Below are 25,307 nucleotides of genomic sequence, written 5' to 3'. Positions count from 1 at the left end.
GTGTATGTGTGTGTGTGTGTGTGTGTTCGTTTGTATGCCTGCATGCAAAATTTTACTTAACATGCAAAAAGATAAGCGCTTATGGGTTGATATTTTTCAGCCTTCTGACTAAATGCCGCATTTCCGCGGCGGACGTCGTCGCTGTGGCAGCCACACAGTCGCCGGTGTTGAATGGTGAAAATTAATTTATGCAAATTAAATGAAATTAAATTACTGCTGTAAAATGTCAATTACTAGATGTTGCTGATAAAATGTAAACAACTTTGTGATAAGCGTGTGCTTGAGTAAATAGAATTAACATTGTGAGAGGGAGAGGGTTTTTACTTGTGCAGGGACATATTTTTAATAATAGTTCATAAGCTATGTGCTCCAGCTCGTGCAGTTGGGTGGCTTTTATAGCTACTATAGGCTTTTGTTTTGGAAAATTTTATATATGTCGAGAGTATATAGCTAGGACAGTTACCATATAAAAAAATATAAATGGTAGGGATCTCGGCTATTATAGAAAATAATTTCAATTAAAAAATCTAGGTTGCCTTTTGTAAAAAAATCTGCTTTGGAAGAATAGTAAGCAAGCAATAAGTCCGCCATGTCATTAACTATTGCCGAAATAGATATATGTTCTGGTAAGAAACCTCGCTAAAAATGCGCTATGACTAACTTTGGTAGTCGGAACGATATTCTACTACATAAGTGATCGGCTGGAGGGGTTTTCTTAGTTGTCACAGCTTCAAAAAATGAGTCTGATCCTAAATGCGGATGCCTCTCAGTTGGTGCATACTGGATACGGCTAAATAACCTACAGCTTTCACGGGCTTTGCACCCCTGGACTCGACCTTAGCTTTTGAATTGGATTAGGGGTGCTAACATTTTAATATACTCTTTGGCTGTTGGCTGTGGCATTTTGTCACTTGAATTTGTTGGACTGACACCCATCAGAAAAGGTTGACGGTCTCAAAAAAGGTTCTTCTCCCTTCGTCGTTAAGTTGGTGTGTTAACTGCATGTTGAAACGACTCCTTTCTTTACGCTGGTAGGCTCTGAACCGATAAGTTTCATAAGGGCAAGAATCAACCCCCTCTTTGGCGTCGTGTCTGTGAAAATCTTGCGACACCTTTTCGGGGTCGGTTAGCGGCTCCTACCCAATTAGCATGGACAAGAAACAAAATAAGAAAACAAACGATGACAAAAAGGCCACCATGGGAAATGAAGGGAAGTTGACGCCGTTCCGCAGAATTGTTATTGGCGGGAGTGCTATTCTGGGGGTGCCGAAACAGTCGCCAACTAAGCATAGTGAAAGGACCGCTACTCCAGTCATAGAAAGTTCGGCGAATGGCTCTTCTAAATCCACCGGGAAAGCAGGTGGAAATCTGCCGGCAAGCGAGATGGAAAGGAATATCTGCTGTTGTCTCTGTAGAGACAACAACACTAGATATGAAGCAGAAACCAGGAAGGTTCAATAGAGTTGGGCTGGTTTGACTGCAGCAAGGAGGTTGGTGCCATCTGCCAAGAATAAGTTCGTCAATTTTAGTGGTTATGGCTATTTACGCAGTCTTCTTGAAGGTGATCAGGTGGAATCATGAGGTTCCCACCAAAAGTGTAAGAGGGTTGGATTCACAAGCTCATCACATACAAGTATGCCGATGAACGATCGGTGGTTTACAGTGAAGGAGAGAGTCTCTAGGGAGATCGTCGATCCTTATTTGTATTCATCTATTGCAATACTAGTTTTGTTTTGATTTGCAAGCTGGCTACTACATTTATTAATTTTTAAGATAAGGCAACTCCGAAAAAACCAAAAGTGGTTTGAAACTTGGATTACAACTAGTTTTTTTATAGATGGTCAAAGAGACTTTAATTGAGTTTATATTAGTGCCTTAAAGCAAATGATATTCTAACAATGTCTTTAACCAGCTAAACCAGGACTCAGAAAGTCGATGTGGTTGCGAACTTCGCTAACTTTCGTGCCTTACTAAGTTCAGATAACTCAGTCAAACTTTAAACTAACTTGCAGACCAAAAACTAGCAATACTTAAAATCAAGCAATACGTACCAACAACTACAAATACTACTATGCATTAGTTACTACAATAGCATTAACGTGCATGCAACATATATACGCTTAATGTGGGATAAATAAATGGAAATCACTCTGCACCTGTAAACGTACCCTCCACATTCAAATGAATGGCATGCCGATCGGTGCCGCGCTCATTCTCCACAACCAGATAGTAGGGACGCGAATCGTGCTCATCCGTGCGTAGAATATGCAAAGTGGAGAGATAGCAATCCTCGCGTGAATCCTGCAACATATCGTCGGCGCGAAAGCGGTCTGCTGGCGGCGACAACCAACCAAAGCAAGTCAGCGTTAAGAGTGAAGTGTTGCGATGGTGCGGTACGGCAGCGTGTAAATTTAGACAGTTTCGTTGGTAATATGCGGTGGATATGTGGCAGTGGGTGTATGTGTGTGCGTATGTAGTCAGCACACCGCAGTGATTGACATGCGTGTCAATGTCAGATGGCGGAGTGACGGCAAGGCGACGCCGAAAGCAACGGCAGCATAACGGTACAAAGAAAGCGTGCGTCCATAGCAAGAGCGTTGCATGTACATGTGCCACATGCAGCACAACATTATGCAACAATTGATTGAGTTAACATGAGCGCAAGCGTTGACGCATACGCAGTTAATTGGCAGACGCATTTGGTAGTGTGGCAGCAAGTTGTTGGCGATGTTGTAATTATTGTTGTTGTGCGCCATTGTTGTTGGTAGCAGCCAGCAGGCAGCGGGTTATTGTTAATTACATCGTTCGCAATCCAAGCAGCGCAGTGAGTTGTCAATGTTATGCATTTGTGTTGTTGTTATTTTAATAAAGTTGTTCGTCGGTTGTTGGTTACATGCGGCAGGTGTATTGACCGCAGCAACATACCCATTAACGCGTTCAATACATCATTAATGCACATGCAACAGCAGGTCGTAGTGAAGTGTGAATAAGCATGTGTTTTTGTTAACGTGCGAGTTGTTGTTGTTGTTATTATTATTATTTTCGCAGTTTCAGTTGCAGCATGTGGCAACATGCGTTTGTTGCGTTATTTACATTCGTTATTTAACGACCATTGTTGTTGTAGTTGTATCGAGTTCATTAACGACATTGTCATTACGGCGTTTTATACCATCACCACACATAACGGCATATGAAATGAAAGAGGATCAAAAAGTTGGGAAAATATATGAGTAAATTGTTAATAAACATAAATTATTTATTGTATTGATGAATGTTTGTTTATAATATTCATTATTAAATACTGGCGACTTATCCGAAATAAAATTTAACGGTAATTGTTTGAAATCGCTATTTTAGCATATTCTGAAAGTCGTTGTAACACAGAAAATTTTCTTAAATTTTTTAAACCTCTTATATAGACTTGGGTACATTATTTTTGAAAGCAAAAAAAATAATAGTTGGATGAGGTGCAAGGCTATCTGAGTGGATGGTCACTTCTCTGAAGGAAGCTGCACTCCTGGGCAGTAAATCTACTACTACCCTAATGGCTGCAACCTCTGCCTGGAAGACACTGCAATAGTCAGGAAGTCTAAAAATAGAGTTGTTAGAGAGCGCCGGACAGGAGACCACTCCACCAACATTCCACCCAAGTTTTAACCCATCTGTGAATACGCTCACTTCCCCTTTTTTCCAACGGCTGCTTCTCACCCAGGACTCCCTCGCCGGTATGTGGGTAGAGAAGGAGTCGCCAGAATTCGATTTGGCGGCTTCATAATCCAAGTGATCCGGAAAGAAGTCAAATTTACGAACCCAGACTCTCTGAGTCTCATGGTTGCTTTCGCAGCCTTACACATTCCGGCGATGTCTAAGGTCAATATAAGCAGGATGGCGTTAAGTGCCATGGTTGGAGTGGACCTTAGTGCATCACATAAGCTGCTGAGCGCCGCCCGTTGAACGATTTCGAGTTTCCTTGAATAATGGGGTTCACTATGATGTAGCAGAGCCAGAGGACCACTTTCGGTGAGAGACCTTACTTTTTGCCAATGGCTCCTCTACAGCAGTACAAGTCAATCGATGCCTTTTTTGCTCTCTCTTCGATGTTCGGCTTCTAAGAAAGCTTCCTATACAGGATCAGCCACTGTATCTGGTGGATGCAGGATGTCTCCCATACGCGGCAGCGGTGACGCCGGGATCTTGTCTATCTATCTTCTAGTGAATAAAACAATTTCGGTTTTATTTTGGTTCATGGCGAGACCGTTTACAAATGGCCAATTTGTTACGGTGCTGGGATACCCCTGCGTCAATTCTAAAAAGGTGCTTAGGAATCTTCTTTTGATGATAAGCGCTACAGCGTGCGCATAAACAATCACCTCGCAACCACGATTTTCCAGTTTTTTAGGCAGGTCGTTAACCAGATCCATAGAGGAGGATAAAGAACTATGCCTTGTGTGGTTCCACTACTCACATTTCGTCGAGATCGTGCGTTTCCTCATTCCGTTTCGATAACTCTGTCGCACAGAAGACTGAAAATGAGGTGTTTGAGGTTTGATTCAACCCCAAAACGGTTCAAAGCACCTACGACTGCTTCCAGCTGTAAGAAGGTAACATCCTAACAAGTTTCGAGAAAAAAAGGTAAAAATAAAAACCCCAAAAACTTGATTATTATTTGAATTTTTCAAATCAATTTTGTGGTTATGTGAAGGAAGACTATGAAAAAAGTTAAAGATCTTTTTATTACCTATAACATTGCCATATAACTTTTTTCTATAGAAGTCATAGTTTTGCCGGAAATAGAGCTAAGCCATTCTTAACCCTTAAAAATTCAACAACGCTCCTCCCCTACCTTTTCCCGACCCCAGATAGTTTCTAAATTATTTTTCTCTTTATGTCTACAACTTTTAGGTGAAATTCTACATTTCTTTGCAAAAATAGTGTCTTCGATGAATGCTAACTCAGCTGTATAAATGATCGAAATTGGCTCTTAGGGTTTTAAGCACTCAGCTGTCCCATATGTGGATTTCAAATGCATATTACCGACTTTTGTCGAAAATGCCGGCCAATCGATCGATACACTTATTCACAAACTATACTTTTTATGCATTTAAATATCACTTTATGGCCTCATTTTACTCGTTTTCGCTTAGTCTATATAAACTTCATTAAAAAGTGTGAAATTCTGTGCCAAACAGTTTGTAATTTTCCATAGTTTTCACATGGTCCTTTTCCCTACCTATCTGTATCAACACTTTCTCTATTTTGTATTTTGTTTTTAAACTAGCATTCAGCTGATAATTAAAAAGTTTTTGGCATGCACATAAAAATAAACACAAAATATTAATGAATTAAACTTTATGACTGCATTGCCATGGGCCTTCAGCTGGAAACTTCAGTTGTACACTGAAAGCAAAACTATATGTGTAGCGTAATTGTCCACCGATTATGCCAAGCGACTTGGGCAAGAACATACATGTGCATTGTATAGATAAAAATGCCTTGTACGCAAATGTATACAATTTTAATTATGCCAACTTTCTTGCGACGTCCTGCCTGGCGATAATTAATGCCCAAAAATATTTCAAGCTCCTACGGCTATTCATTTTGTATGCAAATATGCACATTAGGGTGTTTGTTATTTTTGTGAAATTTCAGTTTTTTTCGGAAAAAAATTATCCAAAGAAAATACGCGATTATTTTCAACTTAAACTATGCCCAAAAATGTTTCTTTTTCCATAACAAGGATTTTTATAATATTTTCCAATAATTTTGTTTTATCTCTAAAGCAAATAAGCCCAGCTTTGAAAATGGTGAAAATCGAATATCCTGATAAAAGGCTTTACGATATACAAGCATGATCTGTATAACTTTTTTTTTTAAAAAACATTGTTTTAAAAGTTATTTGCAGTTAAAATATACTGTATTCATGCAGTACAACATGTCGTATGAGCAACACAGAACTTGAAAGGAAGTTGTATAAATGCTCTTTGCTACAAAATCGCTTATGCGGGAAATGTTTTCGGATCATTCTGATAAACTTTGTCTAAGAGACTATGGGTATTACGCTGCCTAGTGGGTCCCCATACTATAAAGGAGCTGCTCCGCAAGGAAGAAGAAGTACACAGAACGAGGTATTGGCAACTACTACAAGGCATACGGCATGCCAAGTTGCTAATGGAGGGTTACAACTTCAGCAGTTTTAAATATGCAATGAACTCCCCTAGGGCAAACTCAGACTACTGGGCGCATTCTACACTGCCCACTGAAGCTGAAGAAGCATTTACACAACATGAGCCTAGCTTCTGGCGTAAACATTTCTGGTTCTGTGACAGAGAGCCTGAAACACCAGAACACCTGATAACTAACTGTACAATAGTCTGCAGACGGAGGTTAAAGACCCTTGAATCCATGTTTCCAAATAAGGATCACATCGCTTCACTAGCATCCAGAAGCATATTGCACTTTATCGATATGCTGGGGCTAGGTGAGACTTTGTGATTTAGGAGTGGGCACAATAGACCTAAGATCACGGTTTTTTTCTCGTTTGTCAATCAATCAATCAACTCCCAAACATAAGCAGCTTGATTATTCTCCGCACTAACAAAGTGCGCACTTTATTTTATAGTTTCATAAAAACAATAAACTAGTAACTCTGAGGAACTTCTTTCGAGTAGCTTTGCATTCTTAGAGCATCGAATACTGAGAGCGCCATCTTTAGATGAAGATTTAAAGCGCGAGAGAAAAATAGAATATATAGTACATGCGTATATGAGAAATGTAGTAGAGATGGGTTTGAGAAATGTAGTGGATCTCAATCTTCTTACTAATAATTACTCCAAAAGAGATTTGTCTATACTCAACCGAAATTTTATTAAAGCTTAAAAGCGGATTTGAGACTCTACGACAATTGATTGAGTTTAAAGCTTACGGTCGTAACATCAGATACTCGGATCATTCCAATGAGTAGTAAAAAATCTCATTAAAGATCATTTAAAGTGATGAAGCGGTTTCTCGGACACATTTGGCATTAAACACATCATTAAAACTAAGACAAGAGAAATAAGAAAGCCAAAATAGAGTAGTTTTGAGTTAATTTGAAAAACGTATGTGAAAAATTTTTAAAATTTCACAACTAATATCTTAAAAACCTTAACGAAATATAGACATTAAGTCTAAAGTCGACAACGCATAGACGAGCAATGGCTTCCTACCAAGTAAGTACCAACATTGCATTGTGTTGCATTAAAAAATGTTGAATGTGGCTAAATAAGCCATAACCTCATTTAAGAGTTACATAAACGTGGCAAGAAAACGACTGACGTTATTACCTTCATTCACACCTGGCTAACCTGAAATGTGTTGCTAGGTCTATGCCTATTATGGTAAATGCACTTTGGTTCTTGAGTCCATTACCACTAAATTTTCTAATTTGCAGTGGCCAAATGGTTTGCAAAATTGCAGTTGCTTAATTTTACAATGCAATTGCCAACGGTTGCACTAGGCAGTACCAGGTTGCAGGTTGCTGCTGAAAAGTTATAAAATCAAAATCTTTACATATTCGAATGCGTCTTGCGCCAGCAGCCCAGCTCGTGTGATTTTTGTGTGAATATAACGAGTGAGAGAGGGGGCAAAATGCTGTCAGTGCCGAGCACAATGTTGTGAAACAGTAGAATGCACAAAACAAAAGTAAACGTAAAGGTTTTACAAAGAGTGCCTAGGCAAAGCGGAGCAATGCCAAAATCCAGGAAACACAACGGCAAGGCAGAGCAAAATGCCCGCTGTCGTGATAGAAAATCGTAAAATGCTTGCGCATAACCAGTTTTGATTTACGTAAGACATTCATATTACATACAGATGTCTCTGGGCCAACAGGGCGTAAGTATGTTATGCATGTGCAAGGTAATGGCTTAACATGTTGGCCACCAATGGGCACACTGATTGCACTTCAGCTACCTACAAATAGCTGCACACAGTCAATAACTGGCAGTGGAAATGCTTTCATGCACAGTGCATATGCGTCAGCTGTCGAACGCTGTAACAGCTGCCCAAGGGAACGTGGACCGAGCTGTACGAGTGACTGCAGCAGGCCGTTGTACCGGCTCGTTGCATAACTCTTTCCGTTTTTTGACGGCCAATGGCATATCACCTCGTTTGTGTTCTTTCAAAATGGCAAGCCAAAGAGTTTCTCAGGTCTCAGTCGAAAATGCGAGCTTAGTTTTAGCTGATTGTGTGTCTATTCAGTCAGATTTTCGTAGCTGCATACTTGTGTGTTTTGTAAGTGTGATAGTGTTGTTATTTTTGTTCTGGGATTTCGACATGCAATCGATTTCAGAACTTTGGCGCTCTATTTCAGGCATATTAAATGGTGTGTAAAGGTGTTTTGCTATTTTAAGAATTTGCTGCTGATTATTTGCATTGAGAACTTTGAGAATGAGTGTCTTAATAGCAGGAGTTGTAAGCCTCAGAATATAGTAAGTTGAAAATGAGACTGAAAAGACTTTTGTTTTTACAAATCTATACATATATCTTCAGTGTAAGACCGAAATTGACAATAAATTGATTTTGATTGGTCAGTTTGTACGACAGCTATATGCTATAGTGATGCGTTATGGATGACTCCAAATACTGAGCGGTTGCTTGAAGATAAAGTACCGTGTGCATGGTTACAACGTCCAGTGTGTTTGACGTGGGTATCTGCTGACGACTAAAACCACCTTGGTAGGGTTCGAGGCCCATCTAAAATCTCAGCAATTCAACCTTGCAATGCAACTCCACATACAACTGACAAAGTGTCAGTTCTGCCCACAATTGCGTTTTAACCAACACCCTTAACGATACTCCTCAAGAGGCCAGTCCGCAAGAATCGGTTGGAGCGAGCTCAAAGGACTCCTGTTCATCGTGGTACCAGAATTAAGTCTCCGGTTAGACCTCGTAGCCAAAACTATTAACAGTTGAGCTACCATTCAGCTCTGGACTGGTGGCCAAGGATTGGGCTTCATACACACACCACTCATACAAAAACTAACCCTAATTCCCTGGTAAACAACTTACGTACAAACGACTCTAACTGTTCGGCATTCCGACTAGTGGATATCACACCACTAACATCTAATCGTCCATCAGGTCAGCATGCCACTCAGATTCTTAATTTCTAAGTACATCGGGCATTCTGCAATTATATGCACTTTATCCTCTACCGCCGCCCCCCAAAAAACAACCCGGTCTATCAGATAGGTGCCTCTGATGCAAAAATCCATTCAGAAGCCTGTGCCCCGTAAGCAGAAATGCGTTGTATTTTTCCGACGGTTGCCTGCAGTTACTCCTTCACATTCATCAAATGTGGAGTGAAACACATTCATTCATTCATGGTTAGCATCAGGTATGTCACGCAAGTCATCCCGTTCACCCGAATGAACCGACGACAGTCTGTTCTCAAGCAGCATTTTCACCGTTTTTTTCCATCGATATGTCCACCCCACACCTAAGCCCCAAGTATTTAGAATCTCTAAGAGATGTCCTTCTGCTCGCTCTAGCCCAGACCGCAAGCGACCTTCGACCAGAAGAAGGTCGTCCGTATGCGCATAACACTTACAGAGTGGCTCGAACTGCCCAAGTAGAGAGTCCATCAGAGGGTTCCAAATATATGGATCACAAATGGAACCCTGTGGGCAGCCACAAATCACTCCAATATCTACACTCCCATTCATGCCAACTTGGGAGGCCTTTCTGTACGAAAAGTAAGTCCGGCAAATAGTTATTTTTAGACAGCCAAGCTCCTCTAGCCTCTATTTTGAACTCACCAATTCCTGAACCAGCTTCCAGGCGCAATGAGCCCCACTCCCATGAGACTCGATGTGGTCGTGGATCTGCACAGACCACCAGTGACATAACGGCCGGTTGGCCACGCTTTACCGATATTGTGTGCATTGACGGATGTGGGCGTAGTACTTGTGGTGCACCTGTAATAAAAGGAAATGTAGGACAGATTTAAAAAGAGTTTTAGAAAGGAAAATTAATTTTTTATTATTATTAAGAAGCAATGAATAATGCTGATTCAACCAAAAACTAAGTAATGTTTAATGCTAATGCAATAATTTTGTACTTGCAGCCATTCAGGTACATAGTTGGTGTTGCCTTAACTCAAACATAACCTAACTTTATTTGCTCTGATCTAAAGGAACTACCGAAATACTATTTACTAACAACGACTTAAAGCATTTCCAATGTATGACCAAAACATGTGATATTTGCTAACAAGCCACATGGTTTGACGTCAGGTTTAATAAATGTTGCATGCAACCTGCTTGGTCACACAATGCAAGTGAAGTTATTAAAAAATCATAAGCAAGAGCAAACACAACGTCAGCATATAAATTCAGTGGCGGCAAAGCACAGAAGTATGGATAAAACTTTTTATTTTTAAGCTGCTTGCAACAATTACACACACTCATACACACGAATACATATAGAAACGTACAAACATATATAACCGCCGATGTACTGGTATATATGTATGAGTGCGCTAGCAGATTGGTATCGTGTGCACTCCTGACAACCACAAAAACTTTCTCAGTGACCGCAAAAACGAACACAACAACAATAACACGAACAAAAAACGACAGATGTTTACAAGAAACGAAGGCAAAAAATTGAAAATGTAAAAGATATTTAAATTTACTGCCTCCACGTGTATGTTGCCACACGCACATAATTTATGAGCTGATGCTGGCAAACAAAAACAACAACAAATATTATTGTAACAAGCAACAAATGCCATGGTGGCAAGTCAAGTTGGTTGTTAGTGTAACCTTAAAAAAATAACAACAGAAAAACGTATGTACTTTCAAACAAAACGCAAACACATTTTTAATTCTTTTCTTTTTCAATAACGCCGCAGTGTTTTGCTTGTGCTGGCAATGCTACTCTTGCATTTTCACATTTGAACTTGCAACTAGATAAATTTTCTGCTCAGTTTGCTGGACTTCGAAGTTGAGTTTGTTAGTTGTGCGGTTTATCGGATGTTGCGCACCGTGTTGTTGCTGTTGTTGTCGTTGCTGTCGCCGATGTTGCCGTTGCAACTGACCGCAGTTGCGTACTACTTCGTTGCATATTTCTGCATTACATGCTGTAGCAGTGGATTATTTCTGCCACATTTACATGAATACACACTTACATATATATATGTACATGCATTTTTACGGTTGTATGTACGCTTACATACTATTTATAAATCATAGAAGTGGTTTAAAGGATTTGTTTATTTTCTTAGCATAAGATCATCCCTTAGAAATCGAAAAGAAGATATGCATAATAAAATGTTTGCAATATTTTCTTATATGCGTCTGAAGATTAATTCTTAATAGTTCTTACGGCGTTCGTTAGCATCTTCAGAGTGATTTAGCTATTGTGAACTTTAAGGGTTTGTGTTATCTCGCAATGTCACAATCGACCAGAACACGTGGGGGATGGCACAGAAACGCCAGAGAGAGAGTTGAAGAGGGAAGCGAGACGCAATTGCGGACAGAAAAAGAGAGAGGCAAAATTGCGTGAGTACGAAGAGCTTGAAACGCTGGCCGTGAGAAGGAATGCTTGAAAATTCTACGAAAAGATATGGTGACTACCAGAAGGTTTCTGAACTGGAGCATACTATTGTGGCAGCCTCAGAAGTGATCTAGTGACCGACGCCCAGAGAAATTATGGAGGGAACACTTCTCCAGCCAGCTGAATGGCAGTGAAAGCATAACACCAGGAGATGGTGGACCTGATTTCCCAATCGATGACGATGGAGCGACGTTCTATTGCCCGACCATGAAGACGTTCGAATAGCAATTACCCTAGTATCGTGGGAAAAGCCTCCTCAACATCGAATATAAAGTTCTATCGAGCGTGCTGTGTGAAAGATTAAAGCCTACCGTTAACAAACTGATTGGATCTTATCAGTGTGACTTTAAAACTGCATCAACTCCTCGTCGATTTCAAAGCTGCATGAAAAGAAGTTGCCTTTATGGTGCGATGTCTTGATTTGGTATCCCCGCAAAACTAATACGGCTGTGCAGACTGACGTTGAGCAATACCAAAAGCTCTGCCAAGATCGGGAAGGAACTCTCCGAGCCGTTCGATACCAAACGAGGTTTCAGACAAGTGCGCCTTCTTCAATACAATGCGCAAAATAATTCGAGCTTTAGAGCTGAATAGAGAAAGTACTATCTTCTATCAGAGTGTACAGCTGCTGGCGTATGCCGGTGACATCAACATTATTGGACATAGCCACCGCGCCATTAGTTCTGCTTTCTCTAGTTTGGACAAAGAAGCGAAGAAAATGGGTCTGGTAGTGAATGAGGGCAAGACGAAATATCTCCTGTCATCAAACAAACAGTCGGCGTACTCACGACTTGGTTCCAACGTCACTGTTGACAATCATTAACAGCAACAAGAATGCCAGCCCGAAATCCAACGCCAACTACTTCGGACTGAGTAGGCAAAGGAAAGTTCGCTCTCGACGAATAAATACCAAACTCTACAAATCATGCATCATCCCCGTCTTGCTATATGTTGCAGAGGCATGGACGATGACAACTTCGGTCTTAGAAGTCTTCGTGAGAAAGGTTCTGCGGTAGATTTGTGACCCTTTGCTCATTGGCAACGGCGAATACCGCAGTCGATGGAATGATGAACTCTACAAGATTTACGATGACATTGACATAGTTCAGCGAATTAAGAGTCTGGGGCTACGCTGGCTAGATGTCGTCCGAATGGATGAAAACAGTTCAACTCTGAGAGTAGTCGACCCAGTATCCGCCGGGGGAAGTAGAGGAAGGCCTCCCCTCTGTTGGAAAGATCAGGTGGAGAAGGACCTGGCTACACTTGTAATCTCCAATTGGCTCCAAACAGCTAAAAGGAAGAACAACTCCGACGTTTCATTCTGGGTGTTAGAAATTCCACGAACTTTTAAAGGAAGGAACTTAAGTATTTTCCAAGTTCTTTTATTCCTTATACTGCAATCATTTGTCAAAAAGAGGACAAACTGAGTTCGCAAAAAGTTTCCGGCATTTTAAATATGTCCAAAAAGACTTGGTATCCAATTCCGCGATACCATTTTCTTCAATACTGTATTATGATATCGCTGAGCGTGGTTAAGATTATTCAGTGGAAAATGACTCACATAACTTCTCTAGCTGGCATGGGATGGGATGGGAATGGAAGCTGGCAGATTTTCCAAAATAGTTCAATACAAAAATGCGCTTAAAAGTGATACACAGATGCTCAACGTTTAATACATAAATGTTGTCACTAAAAAAATAATAATATCCTGATATCTGTAAACACTTTTCAGAAGCAACAGCTGGCTTCCAAGAACACGATATTATACTATAAATATATTGATTTATTATTTATAAAAAATATTCGCTTTACTTACCCACAACTTGCAGCGAAATTGGCTCGGAGACAGCAACACGCTCCTGTCCATTGATATAATTGGTGGCGCGGCATTCATATTCACCCTGATAGTCGTAGGTGACATTGTCAATAACCAGGCGCGGCTCACTGCCACGTTCCACGAACTTGGAGCCATGCGCAATTCTGGAAAATAAAATAAAAACTATTGGTAAAATGAAATATTTTATTATGAAAAATGCGCCGATTTTAAACAGTTTTATGCGAAAGCGACATTTGCTCGAAAAACTCCCACAGACGCTCAAAACGCTTAAACTGTTCGGAAACAGAAAAAAAAACAGAATGCCTCTCGATAGTTATTTTCGTGGAAACGACTACTACAGTGCTTGACAAACCATGTATAACGGTATTTCCAATAAGCTTGCCTGCAAGTTGCCTCAACTCAATGTAGTGAGCAGCTCACATGTGGTCTACGAGCTATGGCATATGAGTACCCAATTGACTGAAACCAAGCAGCAGGCAATAAAAATTCTTCGCAAAATACCGGCTATTGCACCGAAATGCTGTGAAGTGTAATATTTATCAAGAGCTTTGTAACGAATGTATCTGCCATGGAGTATGTAGCAAAGGTTCACATTTTTAGAATTAAAATTTTATGGAAATTGAGTGAAAACATTTTTAATATCCTTGAAGGTTTCATACGCTTTTTCTATAGCACAGAGGCAGTTTATGGCATCGCTTTAACTTTAAACACATATTCCTCAAAATTAAACACTCTAGAAAAGTGCCAATTGCGACAAAGTCACTCACACCGGCGAGGTAGTACGGCGCTCTAAACGTGATTTTTTCACGAAATTCGCAAGTTTTTGGATATATCTCGTAAATGACAAGAGCTATAGAAAAAATGTACGTGAAAAACTTGTAGGAAATTTCTATTGCTACAAAAAAGGTCTAAGGTTAAAATCGCTATCATTAATACTTCACGAGATCTTCGGCTTTTTATGTAAGGCTTTATAGAATTTTCATAGATGGTATGTAATAAAAAATCTATGAAAATTCCAAAATGCCGGCCCAGCTATTTAAATACGGCGGCGAAGAACTCATAGGAGCATCAATCAGCATCTTTGTAGAATATGGTCGTATGAAAGCATGCCGTACGATTGGATCTTAAGTGTGCTCTGCGCAATACACAAAAAGGGAGACCTCACAATCTGTGCCAGCTACTGTGTGATAGTAAGTCTTCTCAATATCTCAAATAAGGTTCTATCGAGTGAACTGTGTGAAAGACTAAAGCCCACTGTCAACAAATTGATTGAAACTTATTGGTGTGGCTTTAGACGTGGGAAATACAGAAATTCAACCGATATTCACCATGCGCCAAAGAACCCAAAGAGACCCGTGTAAGGAGAATCGACAGGCACCACCTCTTCGTGGATTTGAAAGCTGTCTCTAGAATGGATAAGAAAGCGAAGTAAATGGGTCTGGTAGTGAACGAGGGCAAGACGAAACATCTTCTGTCATCAAACAAACGGTCGCATTCGTGACTTGGCACTCTCGTCACTGTTTGCCAGTCATAATTTCGAAGTCGTAGATAATTTCACCTATCTACGCCATTTAAGAAGACATATATGAGATATATACTTGGAATTAATGGATAAACCTTTTCTGATAATGGCATGTTTGTGTGTCAAAAATGAGTTGAATAGAGTCAATACTTCCTTTAGCTCTCATATACTTACTGAATGTAAAGATTTTCGAACTTCCGGGTGACTTCATAACCCATATTTGAGCTAATATGTGAGTCGTCTTAATAAAATTGAAAGCGTGTATTTCTTTGATAACGGTTAATATTTGCTCTAGACCCCATATAACTAACAAACCTTATGTGCCTGAAGATATTAAGCCGGTTTTAATCCTTCAAAGTTGCTAATGTGTGGTTAGCTCTCCCTTACTTGTTTTTTTTTGTTTCTTTTTTTTTTAATTTTTATTAAATAACGTTTGTTTTAAATATGATTTTTTAACATTTATATTGCTTTAAACAGAATAAATAACATTTAAAGCTACATTCTGCAAATGAATTTAAATATCACTTAAGCATGCCGGGTGTTCACTGCAAGCAGAACATAAGTAGATATTTGAGTTATGGTAGAGAACATAAAAAAAAGCAAAACAAGCATAAAAGTGATAAGAAATAAAGTTAGAAGAAAAGTTAACAGCCGCAAAACCAACAAGCACACACACACATACATACTTATATAGGTACATGGCGGCAGGACTTTCGTAGCTACATGTGTTTACGCTGCGGCATTAATATATTTACACATTTAGTCGGAAGTTCATAAAAACCTGAATTACAAAACAAATGAAAAACTTATTATTGGCACCACACATACAGACACAAGCTTATGGTATTCGCTACGTATGGGCATGCGTGCAAAGCAGAAATAGCCAACACATGCTTATTCACACATGTTTATGCATATACTCCAACTTGTATTATGTACATATTGTTATTGTTGCGGTTTTTTGTTGTTTGTTGTTAGCTGTTTGCCGTTTTTTCGCTGTGGCTGCGGTTGCAATTGCCGCTATCGCTGTGTCGCTTCCTTTCGCTTTCCTTCGACCGCTTGTCGCTTTGCATGCTAATTAGCAGGAAGCACATGAGCAAGCTGTTACATACATACATATATATGTGTGTCTGTGAGTGAGTGGGTGAGTATTTTGTCAACATTACCACCACAACATTAGTTACAGTCATTATTTAGCTCATTGCTCTCACATGTACGTGTCTTGTAATTAGTTTTGTTGTTGTAGTTTTTATATTTGCTCCGCAAGCAGCTAAAATAATAATAAAAAACGTTACATATGCTTATCTCACATCAAAATGCTCGGCCACTTTTATTAATATTTAGTCTTCTTACAACTGGCTATTAAGAAAGTCAGGTGTCATTTGTACAAAACTTGATGGACCAAGACCAAGGTGCAAGGGATTTGTGGAACAAGTTATATATTAATCTAGACTATATGTGGGGTGTGCACCACGACTTAAGGTCTAATTTGCCCTCCCTCCTGTCACCGCGACTCACATAAAAAAAAACATATGATAATTGAGAGCGCCGACACCTTTTGTAAACTAAGAAACTTATGAAATTCCAGGAGTCTTACGAAGTCACAATTGTCACCATTGCCATATATAGTACCATCTGATCAAATTTTAATCGGATTGGTCCATATATCAGTAGGTGTGTGTCTAAGAACGAAAAGTTTGTATTGCGATTTTTATCTTGGAAAAAAAATTGAACAACAAGTTGCCTTAAAATCTTTTGTTTCCTAGTGAAACACAAAATATTTAAAAATATAGCAGAAGTATTTTAAGAGTCAACTTTTTACGAACACAAGTACTTGAGTGGCAATGGTATTTAGTGAAAATCGTGAAATCAACGTCTGTTCTCTGTTAATGAAAACATCGAAACACTTAGCGTTGTAGTGCTTGAAAATCGCCGTGTTGTCAAGAGAGAGATGGAAAAATAGCGCAACATCTCTTATGAATCTCCCAACACGTTAACACGTTAAAGATTTGGTTATAGAGCGTGTTAAAGCTAGACGGTTCGGAGAGATTCTTCCCGATCCTGACGGAACTTTTGTTATTAGTCAACGTCAGTTTATACATCCGTATTAGTTTTGCGGTAATACCAAATTCAGACAAAGTGGTATAAAGGCAGCTCTTTTCGCGCTTTCAAAAGCAGTTTTGAGGTCGAGTGGTGGTGTCGATACACTTTTCACGCCTTTTTTTTCAAGATTTGGCGCATGGTGAACATCTGGTCATATGTAGAAGTATACCAATTTAATAAATTTAACTATTATAACTAAAACTATAAAATTATATTATAACTACAGTAACTTGTTTGACATTCTATACTCAGTGGTGTCATGTTTCTAATGTGTGCCTACACACTGATATCCTGATTGATTTGATGCGCTTGCACATATCATCTATATAAACGAATATGTTTCTCAAAGAGTTTCATACGCCCAACACCCTAATAAATTCAAGGATCGTGCTGAGAGCGAAGGAGCCACTGTGCTTTCTTCTGGTATGTGTGAATCTCAGGGCCTTATTTACTTGTCTACATAGTGCTAAATATCCTTGCATTGCTTTGGTCAAAATGGCGATCCATTCAAAAAAATGTCAACCGAAATTAACAAATTATGACTGAATAAAGAGTTTTGGCAAGATTTCTCTCCCTGTCACTCATATTTGGAGATATCAACTAAATTTCAGAGATAATTTTTGACAGTAAAAGTACGAGTATAGTGCCTCTGAATAATAGATTGCTTTAAGAGAATCAACTTCTAAAGTTTTAGTTTTTAATTCAATAGGGACCGAGTCGCTTAGCATTTATAAACTCCAATCAGTTAAGTACGAAATTTAATTTTTAAGAAAGGAAGTCAAGTAAGCAAAGTACGACTTCATCTTACTTAATTGTCTTCAATATTTCTCTTATTAAAAATTCTTATCGCTGCCATCTTTCCTTTTCTAATTACACAACTTACAGTTGAATATCGTCGGCACATGAACGCATTGTATGGCTCGAGAAAGTAGCAATCAGTCGTACGTTTGCGTTCTGACGGTGCACAATTCCTGACACTGCTAATTAAAAAAAAAAAAAACGTGCAACAGCAATGGTGAAATGCCACAGGCGCCGGCATAGCAAACGTTGAGCAAAATAAACAAATGAAGTAAAAAAAGGAAAAAAAATAATAAGAAGAATATAAGAAGACAATTGAAGCGATGTTGCGCAAATAAATGTATAGCTTACAACCGCAGAGAGACAGAAGAAACAATAACAACTAGAAGGCGAAGTGAAGTTGAGAATGTCGGCGGCGCACGTAGCAACGCCTTGGTGGCGGATGTAGCAGCTGTGTGCAAAACCGCAAACAGGAAGCGGAAACACGCTGCTTGACGAGTGCATAAAACACTCATTTCTGTGTGTGGGTGTATGGATGTGTAGTTTATTTTTCTTTAACTGTCAAATGACTTTAATTTCAGCTCATTTCAGCAGTCAGCAGACAATGCCGCTATAGACATATACACGCACACATAAATATATAAGTATAGTATATACAATATAAGCACGTACTATGTAAGTAAATATCATATTAACATGTAAACAGTAACGCTTGCAAATATAACATTTTAATTGCCAGCAAAAAGAAGTAGCCGAATGAGCGAACACAAGTTGTTGAGCGATATATTCATTTATCTGTCCGTACGCCAATTCAAGCCGGCGATAAGCCGGATTTTAAAGTGAAATGAGCAGAAAATACCGCTATAACGGTATACGAAACAGAGTTTTTTGAATTAATAAGTTATTCGGAGAATATATTATACGACTTGCTGCTAATTAGCCATATAAAAGTAAAATGCCAATGCTTGTGCCACACGGCGTATGAGTGATAAAATGTTATGAGAAAGACTGGCAGCAAATAAAGAGCGAATGAATTTGACTATATAAAGGAAAATGTGTATAAAGTTGGTAGCGTAGATAGCTGTAGAGTTGATCAAGAAAATAACATGTTTTATCGTACGTCTCCGCGCATTTTTGGCTTTAGTATCAACTAGAGAATGGTAGATATAATAACCTTTTGCTTTAGTTTTTGTGCTTTCAAAGCCTCTTAAGCTATATAGCTAAGCTTTACTTATGTATATATGAAATTTTACCGTGAAACTATCTGTAGTAAATCCGGATGGGATTGAAGTTGCGATTCAGTTAAGGTTGTGGTTTTTAGTAATATTGCATTCGAATTTTCTAACTTTTTATATAATAGTGGTAACTGTCTTCGATTCTCCAAGCCTAACTCTCAAGCGAATCGAACGGATTATATAAGACGCTGAAACAGACAGCATTTCTTTTACAACCCTGTGCTAACATTACAACGTGCGTTCCAAAGTAAACAGGACTTTTTGAATCAAGCGCCCCTGGTGGCGACATCCATATGTCGACTGGTGCATTAGAATCTGATATCTTTGTTTGTTTTAAAATTGGTAAACTTTTACAGAAACCTTTCTTTTCGGAAAAATGCATTTGCCCATGAGAGGAAAGCGTTATGCAGACGTAGAGGCGATTCAAAAGTCTTGCACCGGCATACTGATGGCCATACCGCCCAACGGACCGTGCAAAGAGCTGTATTGAAGCAGAAGGAGACTATTTTGAATAAAATAAATTGATTTTGCCGAAAAAAATTTGTTTTGTTTTTTTTTTAAGTTCTGTTTACTATGAAACGCACCTTGTATGTAATAACAATCAAACAAAACAAATACTTCGCGCTAATAACCCTGCGTTCAACTCCGCAGAGTGGGCAAATATATATAATCTGATAAATATTAAAATTGAACCTTAAGAACAACTCCAACGGTGGCTATTGAACTGGTACTAAACCTGCCACCTATAGACCTTATGGCCAAAAACTGTGGGTAATGGCGGTTGAGCAAACACCGACTACATGACACTATTTTTCAACTGGGAACATAGAAAAAGATGCCTGGCGTAAAGGTATGTTAGCTAGGCGCAACACTCTATACATCTATACGGGTGGCTCGAAAATGGAAGAGGGAATTGGTGCGGGAATATACTGTCCAGAGTTAGGCATAAGGCAATCTTTTAAGTTGCCGGACTACTTCAGTATATTTTAAGTTGAGGTCTTTGCTATTGCGAAAGCCGCGGAGCTGGCCTCTAGTGTACCTACAAGCAAATCTCAAGTCAACATCAAGCGGCAATCAAGGCGGTAACCTCGCATCCCATATTTGCCAGAAGTGCCATAGGAATCAGGACTGCAATAGAAAGTATTGCCAGAAGTAAGCAACTTTGACGATCTTGGCAGAAGCATGTTAAAGAAAGCCAAGACACGATGGAACGACCTGGGTGCAAAATTGCAAAAGTCATGTGCAAGACGGTATATCGGAAGTACGCAAAATTCCTATTGGCACTCGACAGAAGAAACTGTAGGAACATGATTTGAATACTAACTGGTCACTGTCTGGTGTCAACACACAGAACACACACCGTAGAATAGGGTCCTGTCAGGATCGAAAAACGGCAGGAAATGTCTAGAGCAGGGCATCAGGGAAACAATGGAGCATATTTTGTGCACCGCGTTGGCAAGACTACGTTGTAAGCATCTGGTCGCCACAGTATGATACACTGAAGGAAGTATCGATATTGAGGCCGTAGAGTCTATTAAATTCGACTCTCGCGCAGACCTCCTAAAGGATGACTACTTCTTTTGGACCTAGCAACTGAACTCCATTTGGTATTGGAATGGACCAAACTGGTCTATGCGTGGCTGATTAGTTTATAAGATTAACCTAACCTAACCTAACCTACGCCTGGTTTCAGTGCTCTAAACTTATATAATATCTTAACAACATGGCTGTGCGGTAGCCTAAAAAAACCTAAGGGGCACTTGAATTTGGAGGGGATAATAATGTGAACTATATGAGGAGTTTCCCGAAGTTAAAGAGCTTCAAGAAAGCATTAGTCTGATTATGTGAACGCGATGGAAATCGATTGTTTTGAGAGGTATCATTTTTAGTTTCATCTAAGTTTAGTTTGCTCAACTAAACGTTAACCCAAAAATGTACATCACGAATCATAAACGTAACGCAATAATGAAAGTGATTGCCAAATATCCGTACTTCATACATATATCGGCAACCCTATAACACACACAACTGCAGCTTACTCAACTCAAGCGGAAAAGTGGCAAGCAGTATAGCCTGCAGCCAAATCTGTGCCGACTAACGAAGCGAGCAGTGTTGCTGCAGCATGCGGAGACACCTCGAGGGCGACACCAAATTGCAACTGCTGCGTAAAAGTGGACGCGGCAAAGTAAAAAACAACGAAAAAATACCAAATATTCGTGACAACACGGACCATTTACACGGCAACTTTCGGAGAAGTGCAGCAACGGCGAGCAACGATTCGTGGGAAATTTAAATTGAACATTTGCCGTTCACAGCCACGAACGTGGCACAGGTGGGGCTTGTGTCTCTGTGTGTACTTACGTGTCTGTGTGTTTGTAGATGGGATTAATACGACCGTAGGCTTGTAGGCACAACTTGTGGTCGCTTGTGGTGATAAAGCTGTTACTGCGCCATGTTGAAATGGATTATAAGTCAGACGCGAAAGGATTGACTGCCGCCAACGGCTATTGAAATATGAAATTCAGACTCACTGCACGAGCACTCATGCCGTTAAATTTTTGACGGAGCGAAAAGTGAAAAATAGCTTTAAGGCGACATTTGATGGCGCAGTGGATTAAAGTTGTGTGCTGTCAACCAAAATATTGAAACGCAAACTAAATTACGCTCGACGCTTTCATAAATAAAAATAGTCATATTTTGCTTACGGCTATTGCACTTACCTCTGCACCCATTTATAGCTGGGCATCGGATTGCCTTCGGCGACGCACTCAAATGCGGCTGGACTGAATAATGGCGCTGTAGTAAGTCGATCCGGTCCAGCCGAAACTATTTTTGGCGAATCTGCGAAAGGGAAAAACAAAAAATGAAAAAATGGTGAGTGATGAACAGTGAGCGATGTATTTAAAGATGACCTTAAATCGCTTATGGTAGAACGCTGAAACGAAAATAAAGATGCTTACATTTAACGTCCAACTGTACGGAGAGCTGCTCTGAGGTGCCCACCGAGTTTTGGGCTTGACATGTGTAGAGTCCGGCATCGCGACGGCCTACAGGACGCAGTTGCAGTGTCTCCTGTGAGCATGAAAGATAAAGCGAAGGAAATTAGCGATAAAAGTAATTCGAATATGAAAGTAAAATAAGGCCAACTTAAGAACAGACATATGTGTATTTAGAAGTCATGTGCTCCCAATAGACAAAATTGAAATTTCGAATCTTTAAACTATTTTTCCAAGAGTTTAACTTGTTAGAAAGGATAGCAAAATAAGGTTTGAATTATAATCTCCAAAATCCAATCCATTTAAGAGTCTGTTGTCTAAAACTTATGAGCCCTCTCCTTGTCGTATGATAAGATGATAGACCGTAAGCAATCAAATTCCCATTTTGCTTTAAATGTCATGCAACATCTGGCTATTTTGGGATCTAAAAGTTTTGTGAGTCTGTGTACTGTGTACCTAGTACTCAACACTAATATTTAGGGATGATATACACATATTACTAATAGCGCTTTCAAGATTCTTTAATCATTTTAGAGCAGTATATGCAAACGAGTTCTAGTGGTAGTATCAGCCAGATATGAACCACCGACTTAAGGATGAGTAAGGATGACTGGAATTTAAGCAGTCAGAATATCTTTAGCTGCTCCTAGGAACTCACTTTCCAAGCATTCCTTATCCGGGGATAGTAGATTTCGGGCGGCGGATTGCGCATCCTTTTCGAGCCTGCTGGATGAATGTCACCCAACATGGACGATCAACTTATTCAAACCATTCCAGATCCCGGTCCATGGCCAGATGGCATCATATTAGCGCAGCTGCAAGCGTACTGTAATGTTTTCGTGCAACTACCGGCCAGTTGTGAATTGCATTAGATTGGCATATGTTCCTAGGGCGTGGACACTGGCTGGAGTCGCGTTCATCTCGAAGACCGGTAGGAGATCGCAATTTTCGGTAAAGAATATCATTAGTCTCCCCTCCGTTTGCTTGAAAACGTTGGAGAGATTGATTGATCTGAACTTAAGGAGTAGTATTCTAAGAAATTTCAAGAGTACAGCATGCTTAATGCAAAGGTATGTCAGTGGATGCGGCCTTTCACACTCTTGTCTCTGGTTCGAGTGGACCGTAAGGAATAAGGAGTTTGAAGTGGACCTCACTCGATATCGGAGGACCATTCAACAACGTTCGGCCGGAAGTTGTCATTGGAGGTTTGAATAGGATCCGAGTTTATTCGAACCTTAAGCACTTCATCTTCAAACTTGACTTTTAAACTTATTTGCGATAGAACCATCGTGACGGAATGGGACAGTGTGCGGGTACAATGGAATGTGAGTAGGGGCACCCCAGAAGGGAAGTTCTCGCCAAATACTTATATAAGTAATAAGTCTTATACGAACAAATATTTATATCTCATTTTGGTGAGCACTTTGTTTATTTAGAGAGTCAAGTATCTTTGGAAAAGTTTCGTTCGATGATCGCTCAGTCGTTTTCTTTGAACTACTAAAAAATATAACTAAAATGTAATTGAAAGTAATAACCGTTTTATTCCTCCACACTCTCGAGATATCAATATAAGACAGCTGCCATTTCCCACTAAGTTCAACTTCCCTATATACGAGTATATGTAAGCGCATTTACCAGTGCTTAAACAATTTCCCCAAAGACCAGTTGCTGTTATTGTTGTAACACTGTAAATGCCAAGTTATACTAGGAAATTTCACTCACCTGCAAGCTGGCGATTTCCGAACGACCCGCACGCCGCCACACAATACTTGCCGGTGGATTGGCATCGGCAACGCAACGCAGGATAAGCGCATCCTTATCCTCCTCTAAGTCGATTTCCGGTGAGCCAATTAGACGGATGGTTGGCGCATCTGCAACAAGATGGAAGTTGTGAAAATACAAATAACACGAATGAAAGGAAAACAATGCGCAACGGAAGCATAAAATTGTAACAATAATAATAAATGTGTTGGCTGGGGCGCTGCCGGTCAACGGCACCTTAGCTGAACTGAGCTGAACCGAGCTCAACCGAGCTGCTGTGCGTGTGGAGCTGTGACGCGCTTTGCTATTGACAGCAATAATAAAACCGTTAAGAAAGCAATAAAATTCTTAAGGCTAGAAGGATTTATATCGAAACATTTGGGCACTGAAAAGGAAAATAACAAAAGCGACTAAGACAAAAATACACAAAACAATAACAAAAACAATAAAAGCAATAAGCCATAAATAGAATATTAAAGATAAATAAAAGCAAGCAAAAGCGCAGAGACAAAGTCGCATTGCGACAGACAGACAGACATACAGTTAGAAAGCGCGCCTACACACACACTTGCATACTACACATATATAAATACTATATATTCGCTTGTACGGTAGACCGCAGGCATACAAATGTTGTTGCTTCTCGCCCAACCAACGCTGTCGTTGGAGCTGCCGCGTGGTGGCCGCATACACGCGGAAATGTGTAAATTCACAGTTAATTTAATTGATTTTCGCTGCGGCCGCGTCGGCGTCATTGTTGGCGTTATTGGTGTTGGTGCAACCAAAACAAGGTGAAATAGCCGCCGAAAAGCTTTTAAGGCAGCGCACAGTTGGCGGGACTGATGCACTCACCGTCTAGCTAGTATTGGTAAGGCAACTGATCAAATTTGTTGGCTTTTCCTTGGCTGACGGCCAAATTGAAATATTGGCTGCCTAGTCAACACACACACAGTCTGGTGGCTGGCGGTTGGTGACTGTTGGCTGCGGGTAGGTGGGTGCGTTGGTTGACTGGCCGACAACAACCTGGGCTTATAGCGAACAAATAGATTGTTGAAAATGTTACACAGCAGAATAAATACACAAACACAGCCACATATACACATACACAAATACTCAAACACACTCACATGCACAGACCTACAAATAAGCCTAGCAAGCCCCGCAACTGTAATTGTAGCTGAGTTGTGCGTGTATGGGTAAGCTTTTGCTGATTTGTGGCTTACTGCGTGGCTTAGTGTGACTGATGTGGTCGGCAGTCAGTGGCGCGTGGAGTCGGAAGAATTTAGGTCGACCGTAATGTGTTCGCTTGACATGTATAGTCCAGCACTCAGTGAAACGAAAAATTAATTTAATTGAATTTACTATAATAATAATAACAACAACAGCGGCTTTTGACACACAAGTAATATGTGCTCTATATTTTTGCTGCTGCTGGCGTTGATTTGCGGTTTAATTTGTCA

General features: G+C 39.9%; 1 protein-coding gene across 5 annotated transcripts in view; it reads right to left on the bottom strand.

Annotated features, from left to right (window-relative positions):
• The window catches only part of LOC105230450 (kin of IRRE-like protein 2), a 407,372-nt gene that overhangs the window by 91,332 nt on the left and 290,733 nt on the right, over positions 1 to 25,307 (bottom strand). For 2 of the 5 annotated variants that reach the window (XM_049447969.1, XM_049447972.1), the window contains exons 7-12: positions 23,809 to 23,957; positions 22,051 to 22,162; positions 21,811 to 21,931; positions 13,412 to 13,575; positions 9,795 to 9,953; positions 2,157 to 2,330 (exon numbers count right to left, since the gene is read on the bottom strand). In XM_049447969.1, coding sequence (XP_049303926.1) covers positions 2,157 to 2,330; positions 9,795 to 9,953; positions 13,412 to 13,575; positions 21,811 to 21,931; positions 22,051 to 22,162; positions 23,809 to 23,957 — 879 coding nt within the window. Of the gene's footprint in view, positions 1 to 2,156; positions 2,334 to 9,794; positions 9,954 to 13,411; positions 13,576 to 21,810; positions 21,932 to 22,050; positions 22,163 to 23,808; positions 23,958 to 25,307 lie in introns of all 5 variants that reach the window. The other 3 variants (XM_049447970.1, XM_049447968.1, XM_049447971.1) reach the window with 3 other exon arrangements.

The sequence above is a fragment of the Bactrocera dorsalis genome, chromosome 2 (assembly GCF_023373825.1).
Source record: "Bactrocera dorsalis isolate Fly_Bdor chromosome 2, ASM2337382v1, whole genome shotgun sequence".
Taxonomy (NCBI): Eukaryota; Metazoa; Arthropoda; class Insecta; order Diptera; family Tephritidae; genus Bactrocera; species Bactrocera dorsalis.
Note: the sequence above shows the minus strand (reverse complement) of the source record. Positions and strands in the feature narration are given on the sequence as shown.